The 17,822-nt window shown below is 43.0% G+C and overlaps 1 protein-coding gene across 6 annotated transcripts in view; it reads right to left on the minus strand.

The window, feature by feature from the left end:
- Window positions 1-17,822, minus strand: part of SUFU (SUFU negative regulator of hedgehog signaling) — a 124,912-nt gene that overhangs the window by 51,741 nt on the left and 55,349 nt on the right. For all 6 annotated transcript variants that reach the window (XR_014789508.1, XM_084846458.1, XM_084846457.1 and 3 more), the window contains exon 8: window positions 15,640-15,751. Coding sequence is in view for 5 of the 6 variants with exons in the window: in XM_084846458.1 (XP_084702584.1) it covers window positions 15,640-15,751 (112 nt within the window). In the remaining variant the exon portion in view is untranslated. The remainder of the gene's footprint in view (window positions 1-15,639; window positions 15,752-17,822) is intronic.

The following is a 17,822-nucleotide window of genomic DNA, read 5'->3' on the forward strand; positions in this document are numbered from 1 at the left end:
ATTTATGAACAAGTTGAAAAGCATTGGTCCCAATACAGATCCCTGTGGGGTCCCACGATTTACATCCCTCCATTTGGAGAATTTACTATTTATTCCTACTCTCTGCTTTCTGTTCTTTAACCAGTTACTAACCTATAAGAGGACTTCTCTTATTCCATGACTGCTAAATTTGCTCAGCAGCCTTTGGTGAGGAACTTCATCAAAAGGCTTTTGGAAGTCCAAGTAAACAATGTCTACTGGATCACCCCATCTACATGTTCACTGACACTCTCAAAGAACTCTAAAAGGTTAGTGAAGCAGGACTTACCTTTACGGAAGCTATGTTGATTCATTTTCAGCAGGGCTTATCCTTCTATAAGCTTACTCATTTTATCTTTAATAATGCTTTCAACCAATTTACGCAGAACAGACGTTAAGCTAACCGGCCTGTAATTCCCCGGATCCCCCCGGATCCCTTTTTAAAAATTGGTGTTACATTGGCCATCTTCCACTCCTCTGGTATAGAGGCTGATCTCAGGGATATGTTGCATATTTTGGATAGAAGATCAGCAATTTCATATTTGAGTTCTTTAAGAAATCTAGGATGGATACCATCTGAGCCTGGTGATTTATCGACTTTCAATTTGTCAATAAGGTTGAGAACTTCATCTTTTGTCACCACTATTTGCCTCAGTTCCTCAGACTCCCTTCCTGAAAACATCAGTTCAGGCACAGGTATCTGTCCTCTATCTTCTGCAATGAAGACCAAGGAGAAGAATTCATCCAGCTTCTCTACGATCTCCTTGTCCTTCTTTAGTACTCCTTTAACTCCACTGTCATCCAGGGTTCAACTGCTCCCCTACCTGGTTTCCTGCTTCTGATATAAATTTAAAGAATTATTTATTGTTGGCCTTGATATTGTTAGCAATATGCCCTTCAAAATGCTTTTTTGCATCTCTTATTGTCTGCTTGCATTGCCTTTGTGCCAGTTTGTGCTCCCTTTTGTCTTCCTCCTTTGGGCAAGACTTCCATTTTCTGAAGGAAGCCCTCTTTTCTCTAATAGCTTCCTTGGCACTACATGTTAACCAAGCCGGTGACCTCTTGGACTTGGTGCTACCTTTCTTAACCTGTGGTATAAATTTTAGCTGAGCTTCTACTTTTGTGGTTTTGAGCAACTTCCAAGCATTTTGAAGGGATTTAACCCTCTTGACTCCTCCTCTCAACTTCCTTTTCACCAGTTCCCTCATTTTAGAGAAGTTTCCTCTTGTGAAGTCAAATGTGACTGCGTTTAACTTCCTGGGCAATTTTCCATTCAAATATATATATTCCATCTGATAGCACTATGGCCACGGTTTCCATTTGGTTCAACAACATTCACATCTTGTACTAGGTCCTGGACAACACCACTTAGGATTAAATCCAGGGTTGCTTCTCCTCTGGTCAGTTCCATGACCAAAATGTTCTAGGGCACAGTCATTTAGGGCATCAGGAAATTTAACTTTTTTGTTGTAACTGGAACATGCATTTATCCAGTCAATGTGGGGGGTAACTGAAGTCACCCATTATTGCAACACTTCCTTGTTTGCAGGCCTCCCCGATTTCCTTTACCTTTTCAAGGTCACCCTGAGCATTCTGGTCTGGGAGATGATAGCACGTTTCAAGCATTAAATTAGCTTTGGAGCCCGGTATCATCACTCACAGCACTTCTGTGGAAGAGTCTGCCTCTTTTAACTGTTCTAGTCTGCTCGACACTATGCCCGCTATGAGAGGACATTCAGTCACACTTCCAGGACTTCAGGAAGAAGGATTTGCTTGTCTGTTGCATGGGGGAATGCTCTTCCCACACTGCCAAGAGTTTTCCAGAGATATGAACACTGACCTATCACAATCTATACAGATAACACACACTATACACTATGCATTAAGTAGTATCACAGATGTCCAATACAGATACTGCAGGCTACTAGCTGCATATTTCAGGTGGAACTTGTACGCCTGCAGAAATTTGCAAATGATCTGAATGTCTCACATAGCCCAGAAGTAGCGACAAATTCCATTAGGTTCCACAGAATGACTGAAAGTAAATGTTCATAAGATTGCATCTTTGTAGTGAAAAACCCATCAAACTTGGGATATTCAGACATATCTTCCTGAAGAACCTTTGCTGCACAAAGGTTGTCTAGGGCTGTCAAACTCTTTCAGTCTGAGGAGTGAATTAATTTCCGAGAAACTCTTGGGGTCTGAATTCTAGTCATAGGTGGGGTCGAAGGCAAAAGGGGGAGGGGCCAAAGGCAAAGGGGAGGGAGCAAAAATACCAGCATATTTTAGATTAAAGCTCTTACTGCCGGTAACAAAGCCTTAGGAGAGGCATTTCAAGCTTTGGGAATGGGGAAAACCCCATGCAAAAGCCAGGAAACCACCCAATGATCGGCAGTTGGGGCATGGCCATCTGGGAAACCCCAGAGGACCAGATTGGGACACCAAGTGGGCCACATTTGGCCCACAGGCCTGAGGTTCAACATCCCTGGCCTAAACAGATTCCATCTCCAATGGCATAGGAACATAGGAAGCTGCCTTATACTGAGCCAGACCACTGGTCCATCTAAGCCCAGTACTGTCGACACTGACTGGCAGTGGCTCTCCAGGGTTTCAGGCAGGAGTTTTTCCGGCCCTGCCTGAAGACACTGGGGATTGAACCTGGGACATTCTGCATGTGCTCTGCCACTGAGCTATGCATATTTTTATGGGTATCACATAAAGCACTGTGATCATCCCTTTAAAATGTAAACACAATCTTGTAGCAAATTTTATCATCATGGAGAAGGAGTATTAGAAGCTGTCTTTTCAGATGGGTTTTGTTGATAACTGATGCCTTCAAATACTTCTTGTACCAGAAGGGAGATGCTAAGGAAGAATACTAGTGTGCCTGTCAATACCTGGCATTCATCTAAACATACCTGCACAAGCAAAGGCACTTGAAGATGAGGAACACCTTACTGAGTGGTACTCTAAACATCTGATTGCCTTAGAAGCAAAATACTGAACACTGTTACATGGAACAGATCAAAATGGTTCTTTTTATGAGGAATAGTTCTTTTTGAATTATATATATAGGTCACTACTCAATCAGCTGGTTGTTCACATACAAGATATGTACGGCCCGTAGCTACTTCTTTTAGGTTATCCAACCTTGCCAAACCTGTTCATGATTGTTTCCAGAAGCCTAGATTTGGAAAACTTTTCAACCCTTCCTCTGTACTCCTGGTCAGTTTCCCCAGTGAGACACAATTCAATCAAAAGGATCACAAGACCTAAGCCAGGAGAAGTTGTATTAATTCCAACCTCCCTATCTGATGCTAGCCATTCTTGATGAGAGGGATGACCTAAAGGACTTAGCATATTGGGGTGAAAGATCCTACCATAGATAGAGCTTGAATTGGTCTCTGCCTAAGAAGAACTACTTTGCTTCAAGTACTTCCCTCTTTGGAATCAAAGGCTGCCTCTTTAGAAAGGATGAAACGTCCCCTGTGAATTGTGAGGTAAGATGTAGACAAAATCCGAAGTGATTTTATCTAAGGGAACCCTGACCAGAAGTACAGTGGTTGATTGATAGCAGGTCACCATTTCAGAACTGTTGTTATATGCATCATAGTACTATTCAGATAGATAGAACCTTTACAAAAAGTTCAAGTTCCAGTTGCATTTTTTTTTACTCCTTTCAAATGTTTTCTCTCTAGGTAGGATTCAAAACTGTGGAGCAGACTCTGAAGAATGAATGTTGCAGTTAATTTATAACAACATCCAATTGGACTTTCAGCTAAGTTCTGTTGATCTTTCATATACATTAAGAAAATTAAACTACTACTCAAAAGTTTCAAATATTAGATATTTGAAAGGAGCATATCACTAAAGGGTCAAATTGTACACCCTCAACTTACAGAGCTTGTGGACACTGGAGCCGACCTGCTTTTACTTTAAGTGTCATTAAAAGCAAGACTAAGGATCAATCTTAGCGTTAAAGAAATGAGTCAACAGAATTCATGCCTACAGGGCAGCGGTGGGAAGCTTTGGAGGGTTGGGGGCCTGCATTGGCCACCCTGGAAAGCTGTTAAGATTGCATTATTGGAAAGTTGTAAGCTCTTAGCATTAGGTTTCAGCCATTTAGGGAATAGAGTATCATGTTTTAACATGCGGCCCACTACTGAGTGACCCCTAATCTATTCCTAGAGTTCCAGGTCACAATGGAAATGACTGTCCATTTATAATCAGACTTGGCTGAGCTTGCTTGTGTACTTCTGCTGCTATCCAAATACCCCAGACTGAATTGTTCTTAACATGAATTGTGCTATAGCATAACTTTCCCTTCACCTAGCTCCAATCACAGGATCTTAATCAACTTGCTGAGATAGTAATTGCTACACAGTTCTGCCAGAGCAACAGTCAAGTGCAGACGAAGAACAAATGCTATGTTGTCAAGAAGTAGTGCTATGGTCCCAGATTTGCTGTATCTGGGTCTACAGAATATCAAAAAATTGATGGCATACATAATACCGTATAAAGGTGCTGCGCAGTTTTGGAAGCCAGTACCTGTTTCTGGCAATAGGGTAGCTGCCCTGGTATCAGTGGCCTGGTTTGCATGTAACAGCAATTCCTGGGTTATTTAACACACACATTGCCGAAATCTAGTGAGAGCGAGCAAGTGCACAGCCTCTGGTGCACTCGTCACTTCCACTTTCAATTAACAACCTGCGATCGCCCGTTCATAGGTTGTTAGTGTGACATCCAAACCCAGACTCTTTGGGTTATTTAGGGGTTAAACAATCCAGAGTTAATTTATGGTTTGTTGTTGGGTTAACTCTGGGTTGCTTAACCCCTAGGCAACCCAGAGTGTCCGGGTTCAGACGTCACAATAAAAACCTACAATTGTAGGTTAACTGAAACTAAAGTAATGAGCACGTCAGAAGCACCACACTCACTCACTCCAGCTCGTTCCCAACAACCCATGGGTTGTCGGGATATAAGAACCAGCTCACTGTATGCTTTGTCATGTATTTCATCAAAACCAACCATTATATCCCAAGGTTAATTCTGAACTTCTACAAAGCAGTCTATTAGCATAGCAAAGGATATATAGGTTTATTTATGCTGGTTTAGAATAACAAGCAGAACAGTTCCAAATTTATAAAAGTACATGGACTGTCCATAAGCCTTTTGCTGTTGCCCCAAATTTTGCCTGTCCCAATACTCCAGGAGTCTGCTCCTTTATCCTGAAATTCATCCTGTCTCATTTCCTGCTTTGACCACATCCTGTTGAACTTGTTCTTCAGACCAATTTATGTAAAGGCCCTGGAATGAGCTCCCCTAAATCCATCTTTGACTGAGACCTGTTGGCTCTGGCTCTTGACACCAGGAGATTTTCTTTACTGTGTGACTGTGGAAGCTTAGAGTCCTCCATCTATTTTTCCTCTGAAATGAAGGCCCTTCTCTTTGCTTTGCCAGCTCTTAAGAATAGGAGGGTACTGACAGGGCCACCCACATATTAGTGTTTCGATAACATATGCTAAGCTGAATAAAGAACCAAGTGTGCAGGAGATTTTCACATTCTTTTAGCATGAAAGAAAATCCATGCCTGGCCCTTGGGAAAGAGGACAACCCAGATGAGGGAGTGATGGTATTCCTAGCCTTTTAGGAAAAAAGGGGGTGGGGGAGAATCAAGAACTCATTTTGCATGTTCTTTTGTCTGCACATTGTAGCTTTAAAAGAGAGCTTTTATTTCCAGTATTTGTTATTTTCAGTTTTTTTATGGCCATCCTTCATCTTGGCTCCCACCCCCACCCCCACCCAGGAATCCTCCTCTTAACCAGATGCATTTAGCAAAAGATGGTGCAAGTTTTTATTTTTTCCCAGTTACAGTTGCACTAACTAGCACATAAAAATATCTTAAGCATCTCCACCAGACTGAATGCTTTATCCAACCAACACAAATAATTCATGCTTCTCAGTTTGCATCTAGGAAAAAAAACTGACAAAAGCCAGGGCTGCTGTGTTAGAAGAGGGACAGCATTTGAATGAGAGCAGTGCGCCAGAAATGCCCCAGTTTGAAGACTGCATATCTAGCATTTTATGGAACTGGAGGGGAATCTGAGATTAAAGCTCATTCCCAAGTGACTGAAGGATTGTGGGAGGTGTAAGTGTGGGCAGTTGTCAGATTAATTCTTTAGATGATTAATTTTTTTTTGTTTCTTTAAAGCTGTTTGTAGTCATGTTTGAAGTCTCTTCATTCTGAGTGTAATGCAAGAGTTACCAAGGTGACTTTTGCTGACTTTCAACTATTTCTTCCCTCATCTTCTGTTCTTTCCAACAGCCAGAATTGGCTTCTAAATCTTGTGAATTGAGATGAACAACTGTGCTGTTAGCCGCAGTGCTGTTAGCTGCAGCCATATTAGAATTTAAAAGCTGGGCTTGTGCAGCGCAGTTGGCCAAACTGATAATCCGCAGCAAACCCACAAAATGCAGCGTCTCCCCAACATTACTATATGTAGAAGGTCTGAAGAAGCAACAAGTCAAAACATCCATGGCCACAAGCACAAACTTGCAACTAACTACCTTTGGCCCTCCTGCCACAATAGAGATGGTTACCTGCGGTCTACATCATTTGATGCCAATCAGTATCAAACTTTAGGGCTTCTGGAGGGATTCCAACAGCTCCTTGCTACATTAAGTTTAACCACTCCACTCTTGGGTTTTGTTTTGTTTTTTAAGAGTAAGCCATATTTACAGCAACTACTTCTTATACTGAACTCCTTGCAAAGCTTTTATAGCCTTCAGGAATGTAGTTTGAGATGTGCAACTTTATGTTGAAAGGTGCAACAAATAGGTCAGACAGATCTTCGAACTTTTGTCACCAGCTCTAAAACCTTTCATTCCACTAGACTTTCATTTTTTTACCACTAATTCTGTCCATCTTGTGTTTTTACACTAAGGGACCATTTGGATACAACTCCAAACCATGGCATTACATGGGAGTCTCAGACTAATATGCTCCCTTCTCTGTCTCCCCTCCTAATTTCCTCTTTTGCAGCTAACTATGGTCTGCTATTTTATCCAACCGAAGCTAAAGTTTGCCTGCAAATCAGAATTGGAATCCATGATAAAACTAATGCTAGTTCGCATTCCAATGTAATGGCAAACCAAGGTTTGCTGCCGTAGTAGTCAGGAAAGTAATCTCAGCATATGAATTCAAGGCTTGCTCCTATAATGCCAAACCAGTTTGGTGTTATGTCTGAACTGGCTCTATAGCCTTCACCCTCTGCTACTTCTAACAAGGTTCTTTCATATACAAGATAGTGTAATTCAGGAACAGGGAAAAGAGAATTGGGCAACATCAGCAGAGGGTTAACACACATGTACTGCAACAATGTGGTGTGAAAGCTGTTCTGCTGTTTCAGAGCTGGTTCTCAAATGTCTGGTGGGATGAAGCTGTACATGTTATCTATACCTCAATTTTGCCATATCATAGTTGAGGAAGCAGTGGGTAGTATCCAACTGTGCCTCAGCACTAATGACACTGCACTAGCCTAAACCAATGCTTGTGCAATTTAACAAGCGCTTGCTAGGGCAATGGAGGAAAAGTGGCGCTTTGCTGCTGAACTGACCCACTCTCACTCATCTAATGTAACATCACAGGAGCACAAATGGACTTTAGAATCATCCTAATTAATGAAAGGAATGTGCCAGTCACGCGATAAAGAGCTTGATTTCTAATCCCATTTTAAGTTGCTGTGGCCCTGGGCTCTTCTGTCTTTGCTTTATGATATGCTTGGGTTCTACTGGGATGTAATGGCTTGAGTATGTTAAGAGTTTCTGGTGCACAATCTACTGTACTGAGAAGTTAAATTACAGAGAAAGCTTGGATGATTCTTGCTACCCTGAGCCAGGACATCCCATACTGATCCACTGGCCTGAAAACAGTGCTCGACCTATACATGTCTACTCAGAAATACATACCACTGAGTTCAATGGGACTTACTCCTAGGTAAGTGTGTATAAGACTGCAGCCTAAGACTGTTGCCAATTGTGATAGCTACTCTGCATGAGTCCTAGGCTTCTTGGAACTTACAGTCTGAGGGTAACTTCCAGGAGTCCTACCTTTCTTTTGACACCAGTCACATAGTAAGCAAGAATAAAATACAGCATCAGAATATATATGCTTCTGAAAACTCCAGTTTTGATACGCTCACTAGTTCACTCAATTCCATTATTTTGGGTGCCTGATTTGGCCAAGAGGCAGAGAACTGACCTTCCCCATAAATACAGTTTAGGTACTACACGGTATGACTGAGCTTAAGAGAATGTTAATTTTCACATCCTATCTGCTTTTCTGAGGTGCTCCTTCAGTGCACCACTCTTGGAGCCTGCATAGCCCGACTCTCCATGTTTTTTTATTTTATTTATTTATTAAATTTATTAATCGCCCATCTGACTGGTCACCCAGCCACTCTGGGCGATGTACAATCCACCATAAAACAATTTAAAACAATAAAATTTTACCATAATTTTTTTTAAAAAAAAATACCCTAACCCACCCCAAATGCCTGCCTGAACAACCACGTTTTTAATGCACGACGGAAGCTCATTAAAGAGGGGGCATGACGGAGTTCCCTAGGGAGGGAGTTCCACAGAGTGGGGGCCACCACAGAGAAGGCCCTCTCCCTCGTCCCCACCAGTCTAGCTGGCCTGGCTGATGGGACAGAGAGAAGGCCATCTGAGGCTGATGATGTTAAGCGGCCTGTCTGGTGTTGCTGGAGGCGCTCCTTAAGATAGGCTGGGCTGGAACCATATAGGGTTTTAAAGGTCAAAACCAACACCTTGAATTTGGCCCGGAAAACAACTGGTAACCAGTGCAACTCCTTCAGCACTGGAGTGATGTGATCTCGCCGGCGGCTGCCTTTAATCAGGCGAGATTAATCAGGCTGCCTTTAATCAGGCGAGTTTCCCATTGGTCCACCTTTCCCTTAGGTCCAGAACAAAAGTCTGTACAATTATCAAGCTGTGTGTTCTAGCTGTATTTGCGTAACTTGAACAATTTCCCCCTTTTAATAAGATCCTGATCCTAAAGATCTATGGTTTTGCAACACTGAAAAAAAAAAAATCACCATGTTTGTGATGGTGCACTGGCATTAGTACATTTACTCTATCCCAGGAAAGGCCAGCTTGTGGCCCTCCAGACGTTTTGACCTACAAGTCCCATAATTCCTCATCATTGGCTATGCTGGCTAAGGCTGATGGGAGTTGTAGGGCAAAATATCCAGAAGGCCACAAGTTGCCCACCCCCAATCTATCCTAAGCACTTATTTGCTAGCGAAATAAGCTTGGGATCAAGCTATTTGAGAGGCTTAGCATAACACAGTTTAAGAACTCCTTTTCTAAGCTATGACCAAGAGTACTGTGTGAACAGTCTGACCCTACTTTCTGCATGTTAGCTAATCATACCATTTGTCTTTAGGCAAAAATACTGCATCAATAGGAGGGAAGTATGAACAAAAAAATGTAATTTTGGGAAGCCTATCTACGGTGCCTCCAATTACTAGGCTAATGAGAGAAGAAGCTACATCAGAAGAAGCAATAACTCTCTTTAATATGCTTTGAAGGGTTTAGGACCACACACAATGTAAGATATATTTCTGCAATGGTGATCCTGTGGTCTGTTTAAAGTTTATAGACCTAACACCATGTGCTACTGAGCTTGGCCAAACCAGGGACCAATCTAGTACAGTAATGTCTGTGGCCAGTACCAGATGCTTCAGATCAACTGCCTGAAAAGAAGCAGAAAAAAACCTTCTTTAAAAAAGGAAAAACTGAGGATGCTAGTAGCCTCTTTATGCATGTTAAAAAATGCAGAGAAAAATATAGACAAACTAGATCCATTCTAGGAATTTCCTTCGAAATAAACTGAAATGGTAATTAAAATTAACCACGTGTTCATGGTAACCTGCTATATCTACATAGTCACTTGTCCTTCATGTAAGATTTCCCATTTCTGCTTGCCATGGATGCAAGGGATGTGGCAGAGGAAAGTGATCTCTGTTCCTCTTTGCTTCCAGCAGCAAGCTGACCACTGAGGTGGATTCTCTGATCTGGTTTGCATGTAACAACCATGGTTTAAACTATCCATGGGTTGCTGTGCATGAGTGGGAGAGAGCAAACATGCTCCTGTGTGCTTGTCACTTCCACTTTTACTCAACGATCTACATTCGTAGTCATTACCTATGTTCAGCTTGTTCATAGGTTGTTGAGCATGATGTATGAACCCAAACCAATGCATTGTTTGGGGCTGAACAACCCAGCGGTTAACCCATGATATGTTGTTGGGTTAACCACTGGGTTATTTAGCCCCTAAGCAACCCATCGGTCTGGGTTTATATATCATGCTAAAGAGCCTATGAGCTGATCATAAGTTGTTGATTAAAAACAGAAGTGGCTGGCCTGCTGCAGGCAGCACTCCCACTCTCCCCAGCTCATCCCTGACAGCCCACGGTTTCTTGAACCTATGGGGTGTCGTTACATGCGAACTGCCCCTCTGTCACTTCCATTGGACCAAGGGCATCTGGGAAAATGGCACATCACCATGTCAGCACTAATTAAGTTCTCCACCCTAGAAGACCAATCACTTTAAGGCAGAAGGGATGCAGAAAGACACAAGTGCAACCTGCAATAAAATGTTGCAGTGTATTCTCCCTCCTAAAAGGGTTCCTCCTGTTTAGGGGTTCAGCCAGCCTTTCCCTCCACCCAGAGCAATCTACCACCGACCCCCCAGCCTCATGTTCCATTGCCCCACCACCAACTGTTACTCTATATTCTGTGGCTACTAAGCATGTTTAGTCCTTGCTTGGCTTTTAGTGGAGAGATTGCTCTCTCAGAGCATGCTTAGTCCTCACCCCGGGGGGTGGGGGGAGCAGGGGAATTGCCATCTGAGGTATTTTGTTTCAGTTAAGTTTTGTACTTCTGTAAACCTTATGTTTTTCCTGAGCATGCAGATACCTCCATGTTGTTTCTCAGAGGCTCCGTTTTGGCTACAATCCTGTCAGCATAAGAACATCAGAAGAGCCATGCCGGATCAGATCAAGGGTCCATCTGGTCCAACATTCTGTTCACACAGTGGCCAACCAGCTGCCCACAGGAAACCCACAAGCAGGACATGAGTGCACCAGCATCCTCCCGCCCATGCACTCACCAGCCAAGTTTGATATAAGGAGCAATGCACAGCCTAACACAGCAATAGCCAGTCTGGGCTCTACCTCCTACGCTGTGTATGCAGCCATCTCAGTGTAGATAGAGACCACTCCACTTTCCCACAGTTTGCTACTCATGTGCTCACCCAGGAGGAATTGTCCCCAGCCACCTGATGTTATTACTTATAAGCTGTGCTATTATTCACATTCTACGGATGGGAAAGGAACACCTAAAACTAAGGAACCATGACTTGCCCAAGAGCACAAATCAAGTCCACATTAGAGACAAGACTCAAATCCAGTTTTTTCAAATCCACATCCATGCCATCCTAGAAACCATTTTTATTTTCACATCAATGTAATGCTGGCATTTTACCATATTAGCGAGACAAACTCTGGACCAGCAGCTGTTGCATCCTCTCCAAGGTGATAGGGCTTGGTAAAAGAAAAAGTAAAAAAGACAAAACCAGATGTTGCTACTGAAGCTATAGAAGAGCTAGTATAGAATATTAGTTCTGTGAGTTCACAGTAAATCTCAGTTCAGCACTAAACTTCCTGGGTGGCCTCAAGTAAGCCACTATTTCTCAGCCCCCATCATTTCTACTTCTGGCCTATCTTACAGGGTTGTTTTAAGGATTACTTTGATAATGTATATGAAGCACTTTGAGCACTTGTACAGAAGTCAGAAAAAGCATATGCTACATGGCAAGTGACACACCTCAGTTCAGAGGATGGCCTCCTCAAACATCTGTAGTCCAAGCATCACAAACCGATGCACTCAAGCTAACCATCCCCAGCACAAACCAGAATATATCGCAGTTTGCCGATTATGCGATAGAGGGCGATCTAAGACTATTTCAGGAAATTAAGGACACAGATCTTTCTTATTAACTATTGTCATTTGAATCACATTTTTCTGCCTGTACAGCTACTCCCTCCTCCCCTGCACCTGTCCGGAGACACAAGATAGTAGATGGTTTCTCATTTGCTTCCTTCACACCACTGAGAAGCTGTGACTTGAGTCAAGTCAGTTATATCCCTAACAAAGAAGATGATGGATGGAATGTAATTCAGGCCAAAATACTAGGTAAGCAACCCTATTTTCTTCATAACCTCAGTGCAATTCTAGATATGGAAGACTAGCAAACTAGTTTAAAAGGAGGAGCCTGCCAATTACACAACTGAAGAACTGCCCCGTTCTACTGTTCCATCCTATCTTGCCTTCCTGAAGTGTCAGTTAGTTATTAGCCTCATGAGAAAGCAACAAAAGGATGCCCTGGATTTCACTGTGTGTGCTACAGCTGGGGACAAGGAAGACCATCAATGCTTTAGTACATACAGAGTCTTCATCAGCCACCCCCAACCTGGTACCGCCTACATGATCAGGAAAACTCCCCGCATTCCTGATCATTGACCATGATGGCTGGGGCTAATGGGAGTTGAAGTCCAAAATATCTGGAGGGTGCCAGGTCGGGCAAGGCTCACCTAAATAATCTAGAACAGAGATGGGCAACTTCTGAGGGGTGGGGGATTGTATTGCCCACTCAGACTCCACCATGGGTTGCACCCCTGCTGCCAAAATTTGGACGCGTGATGGCAGCAGCAAGAAAGGGGTAGTTTTGCTTCTGGGAGCACGGTTGTGCTTCCGAATAAGGTGCACTTTCCCAGTGTGCTTTGTTTTCAAGTACATTACTGCTTTTTCTCTGCTGTGGAAGCAAAATTAAGCAATAGCGGGGGGGGCAGGGGGAAGCAATGGGCACCACATGTGGCCTGCAGGCCATGTGTTGCCCACCCCGATCTAGAAAGAGGCTGGCAAGAATCCAGCAGACCTTTTTGCTGTTGGTACAACCTGTGGAACAGCTGGGAATTCTTCTGATAAGGCCTGGTTCTCGTTAAATGTAAGAATAAGGGCTGGACAAACCCACTGTGCAAAGAACGACCTGTACAGAAGGATTGTACCACACACATTGTCCAATGACTTCCCATGTCCCCCTACTTGTTCAGTTAGAATCTGGTCCATTGCTAATAGTATACAATGCCCTCTAGGCTACCTCACTGCTTATAGGGGCTCTGAAATCCTAGATAAACTCCTATTCAATGAGCATGCCAACTTGTCACTGAAATCTGTTTGTTAAAGCCATTTGTGGTTGTTCTAAATGGAATAATTGTGAGGCACTCGAATATACCTCCAATTCAGCCACCGCTTTGAGAGAAGTGAAAATCTCTTGGGGGATCCACAACCATGTCACTGGAGTATCTGTGATAAATGGAGCAGGAATGCATGCAGTTTTGCATGTAGAATTGCATAAGTGGAGGACAGTTACACATACTTTGATATCCCTCTGCAGCTGGAACAGGCAATTTTTAAGTCAAAACATCTGGGGGGAAACATCTCCTTTCACTCCTCACCACTGACTGTGCTGGCTAGGGGGAGTTATGACAGAGGCATATAAAATAATGCATGGTTTAGAGAAAGTAGATAGGAAGATGTTTTTCTCCATCTCTCACAATACTAGAACCTGATGTTGTTCAATGAAGCTGAACGGTGGGAGATTCAGGACAGAGAAAAGAAAGTACTTCTGCACACAGTGTAAAGTATAAAATTTGCTTCCACAGGATGTGCTGTTGGCTGCCAACTTGGACAGCTTTAAAAGATTAGACAAATTCATGGAGGATAAGGCTATCAATGGGTACTAGTAATGGCTATATACTACTTCCAGGATCAGAGGCAGTGTGCTTCTGGGTACCACTTGCTGGGGAACAGCAGCAGGAGAGTGTTGTTGCCCTCATGTCCTTCTTGTAGGCTTCCCATGGCAGCTGGTTGACCACTGCAGGAAATAAGATGCTGGACTAGACAGGCGTTTGGTCTGATCCAGCATACCTCTTCTTAGGTTTGTGATCTCTGGCAACAAGACATCTGGAGCTCTATAGGGGCAACGGTCTTCAACACCAAGATCCAGCACTGAAGGACAACTGCCATCCCCTCTTGTAGATATGAAGTAGTGAGAACAACCCTTTGTCTTGCTCATCAAGGGGAACTGGTTCTCTCATTGTTGAATATAAGTGTTTCCAACTCCTGCAGGAGGAAGAGTTCCTGGTAATTCTTGCAATGGCACGTCCCCTGGCAAGGCAGATAAAGAAGGCCTGGTGGAATGCTATAAAAGTGTTTCAAACTGAATGGACTCAAGCATTTCAAGCAATGTGTTTCAAGTAATAGAAACCAGTAAGAAGTGAGTCAGATGATGTCAAGAAGGGTGGTTGGCCAGGCTGTCTTTTCATACATAATCACTAAGGCCTTCTCCCCTGAAAGATCTGAGTGGGTTGAACGTTCTCATAGATTTTTGACAAGATACAGTCATGTGGTCTCCTAGGCACACTAAATAGTGATTGTGCTTATCAGCACATGAGATCTGGCCCCAGAAAGACAGTATTAGGATTTAACCACCTACATGAGCCAACTACTGACAGCAGAATTTCATAGTTCTTCTGCTGATGCTAAGAACCACCTTTGAGAAGGGTTTCTGCTACTCATACTACCCCAAACAATTATGAGTCACAAAAAGAAAGGAAGAAAGAGGGGGAGGGGAATCAGCAAAGACTAGCTGTGTACAATAGCTATACAAAACCTGCTAAGAACAAGGCTCCTCTATATTAAAAGAGCCTCCCCACCATCTTGTATGTGAAGCATAAAAAGCCTTGAGATGAGAAGAGGATGAGCATATGCCTCCTATACTCCAGTCCTTCCAGAAAGGTCTAAATTGCAGTCTATGCTGAGGCAATCCCATAAGTAGATGAGTAGGAAAAATATACAAAAACATTCAATACACCAAACAATGTTTACAACTGGCACAGTGACAGATCCTAAATTTACTCACTTCCTTTCTTCCACAGAATTGCTAGTAGTCTGAAATTAGTCATGTATATGTTCTACCCCACCCATTGATAAGATCTCCTATCCATGTTCCACAGTGCCCCTTTTATATAACCCAGCCTTCCCCAACCCGATGCCCTGCAGGTATTTTGGACTACAACTCCAATCCGCCCTAAACAGTATGGCCAATGGTCAGGAATCTTGGGAGTTATAGTCCAAAACATATGGAGCGCACCAGGTTGGAAGGCTGATTTAACCAGTTAACTTTGCTTCTATCTGGCCTGAAATTTAGTTATTAGGTATCCCTTGCTTTGTCATTCTGATAATAGCCTGGATGACTTAAATATCCTAAATATGCACTGCATATGTCTTGCTCAGCAGCCCAGTAATTCTGAACCTGCTCTACAGCATGCTGGTATGCATGGTACCCATCCTTGTATTACATTCCCTCTTTCTGATTTCTGCTTCTTTTAGTCTTGCCTCTCATTATTCCCCCAAGGAAAATTAGAGAGATTCATCTTCCCTCATCTCAGGACACAAAGGCAAAACTAAACTTACGGTGCTCTGTCATTGTTCAGCCCATTCTGTCTCTGAGCATTAATTGGTGGTAGAACAGGCTTGCTGTTAATCTCAAGTCCCCTTCGCAGAGTCTCTCGGATTTGCTCTGTATCTGAAATGACAGTAATTTTAAAATAGTTAGGTTTAATTCAGATGATCCTTTAAACCATGTGCTGAAAGATCAGAAACCAACTGCACACTCATACCTTCTGTTATGTGGTTTCCCTCTGTTTCCTGCTTAGAACCAACCACAGTTTGCTGTGGCAAACCGGCAAATGATAGTTGGTGTTTGCCCTCCAATCCAAACCACAATCAGAAAGCAGGGTTTGCAGTGGCTCCGCAATTCTGATTTTAGGGGAAGTGCTAATCATGCCCAATCATTTGCTGACTTGAGAATCAATGACAGCATGAGTCTATGGCTTGTTCAAAATCCCCCAAACCATGGTCTGGAAGGGCAACCCCCAGCCTGTGGACCTAAACTGGCTTATGCAAGAACCCAATCCAGCCCATGGAGGGTTTAGCAGCCCCATGGACCCCAGACAAGTCCCTTCTTGTGCCCCAGTCGGAGATGTGCACATCACAGGAAGGAGCAGCCTGACTTGGCCAGCTTTTGCAGAAGTGGGCTCTGGAAAGCCCCGTCTGAGTCCCTTTCTCTGTGCAGAGAGAGGCACAGGTCTCCATGCTTCTCTCTGCTTGGAGATTTTTTTTTAAAAATGGCCAGGGTGGAGAAGATGATACCATGGGAAGAGACGGGCTTTGGGGGTGAGGCCCCACCCCTTGATGTCATTCAGCCTTCAGGTTTGGTCTGGGGAGGGGGGTAATCCACCCCCCAGAGCAAAAGTGGTTGCTCTTCCCTTGTTTGGAAGACAGAACTGAAGTCTAGTGTATACCAAAATGTAACAGAAACCTGCTAAAGCACAACTTAAATTTAAGCAAGCATCATTATTTTATGTCTGTTCAAAAATAATACCATACCTTCTGGAGAGAATGACACTCTGACTTTCTACATACCCAATTTTGGTGATCTTGCCACCCATCAATGGGACAGTGTTACAGCCAGACCCAACACAGAAATGTTGCATCCTGTGCTGCTGTTGGGTATCACCCAACAGATGAGGCAATTTTTTCAGGCTCTCCCCGCACCCACATACACTTTTGTGCAATGCTATGTTCCTCATCTAGTATTTAAATAGAGTGGGTTGGATCCAGACTTGCCTTTCTGCTAACAGAAGGCCTTCCACTTTTGGAAGGGGTGATCTCAGGTAGAGGCTCTTGATGAAGGAAAGGGAGGAGGGATCAATCTGTGCCAATTTCCCCTTCCTCCTACAGTTAGTTCACCTCTCTGCTTTCTCTAGTGGGAGGAGATTCACCTACAGTTAGTCTGGTTCAAAGCAACTGTCTAAGGTGAAGGGTATTCTTTTAATAGAATCAAAGAATAGTAGGGTTGGAAGGGGCCTACAAGGCCATCGAGTCCAACCCCCTGCTCAATGCAGGAATCCAAGTCAAAGCATTCCTGACAGATGGCTGTCCAGCCTCATCTTGAATGCCTCCAGTGTGGGAGAGCCCACTACCTCCCTAGGTAATTGGTTCCATTGTCGTATTGCTCTAACAGTCACGAAGCTTTTCCTGATCAGAGTGTTCTTTTTAAAACTTGCAGTTTGGGCTTTGGGTTCAACTTAATATAGCAAAATATTCAAGTTCCACATGAAGTAAGCTTGCTTGTGAAAGAGTAATATTAAACTGAATGTGGACCACATAAAGCACCTAGCCAAACCTTCAACCTACTTTAAACCACCCCCCCTCTGATAATGAGGAATAGAAGCCTTAAAATATCTTGATATCAATCACAAATAAAATAAATTGGCAAACATTATAAATATCAATCACAAATCTTATAAATGTCAAACATTATAAGAATCATGACTGGATGATAGAGGTGATAGAGGAAAGCATTTCAAGCTGTAAATAAGTGTACATTTTTTTTAATTATTGGAGTCTGAGAATTCAAGTGGAAAAAATATGAAGTGATCATAAGAATACTCTTTGTAATACTCTTTTTGATCTCAGTTATCTCAATACAGTGTTTAATAGTCTATAATCATGTGGCATTTCATCACTCTAAAGTAGTGCTGGTACTATTCATCATGGCTTACTGAACTTTTATGATAATAACAGACCTCGGT

This window comes from Heloderma suspectum, chromosome 3 (assembly GCF_057233095.1).
Source record: "Heloderma suspectum isolate Gila_16-S chromosome 3, 16-S_ref, whole genome shotgun sequence".
Taxonomy (NCBI): domain Eukaryota; kingdom Metazoa; phylum Chordata; class Lepidosauria; order Squamata; family Helodermatidae; genus Heloderma; species Heloderma suspectum.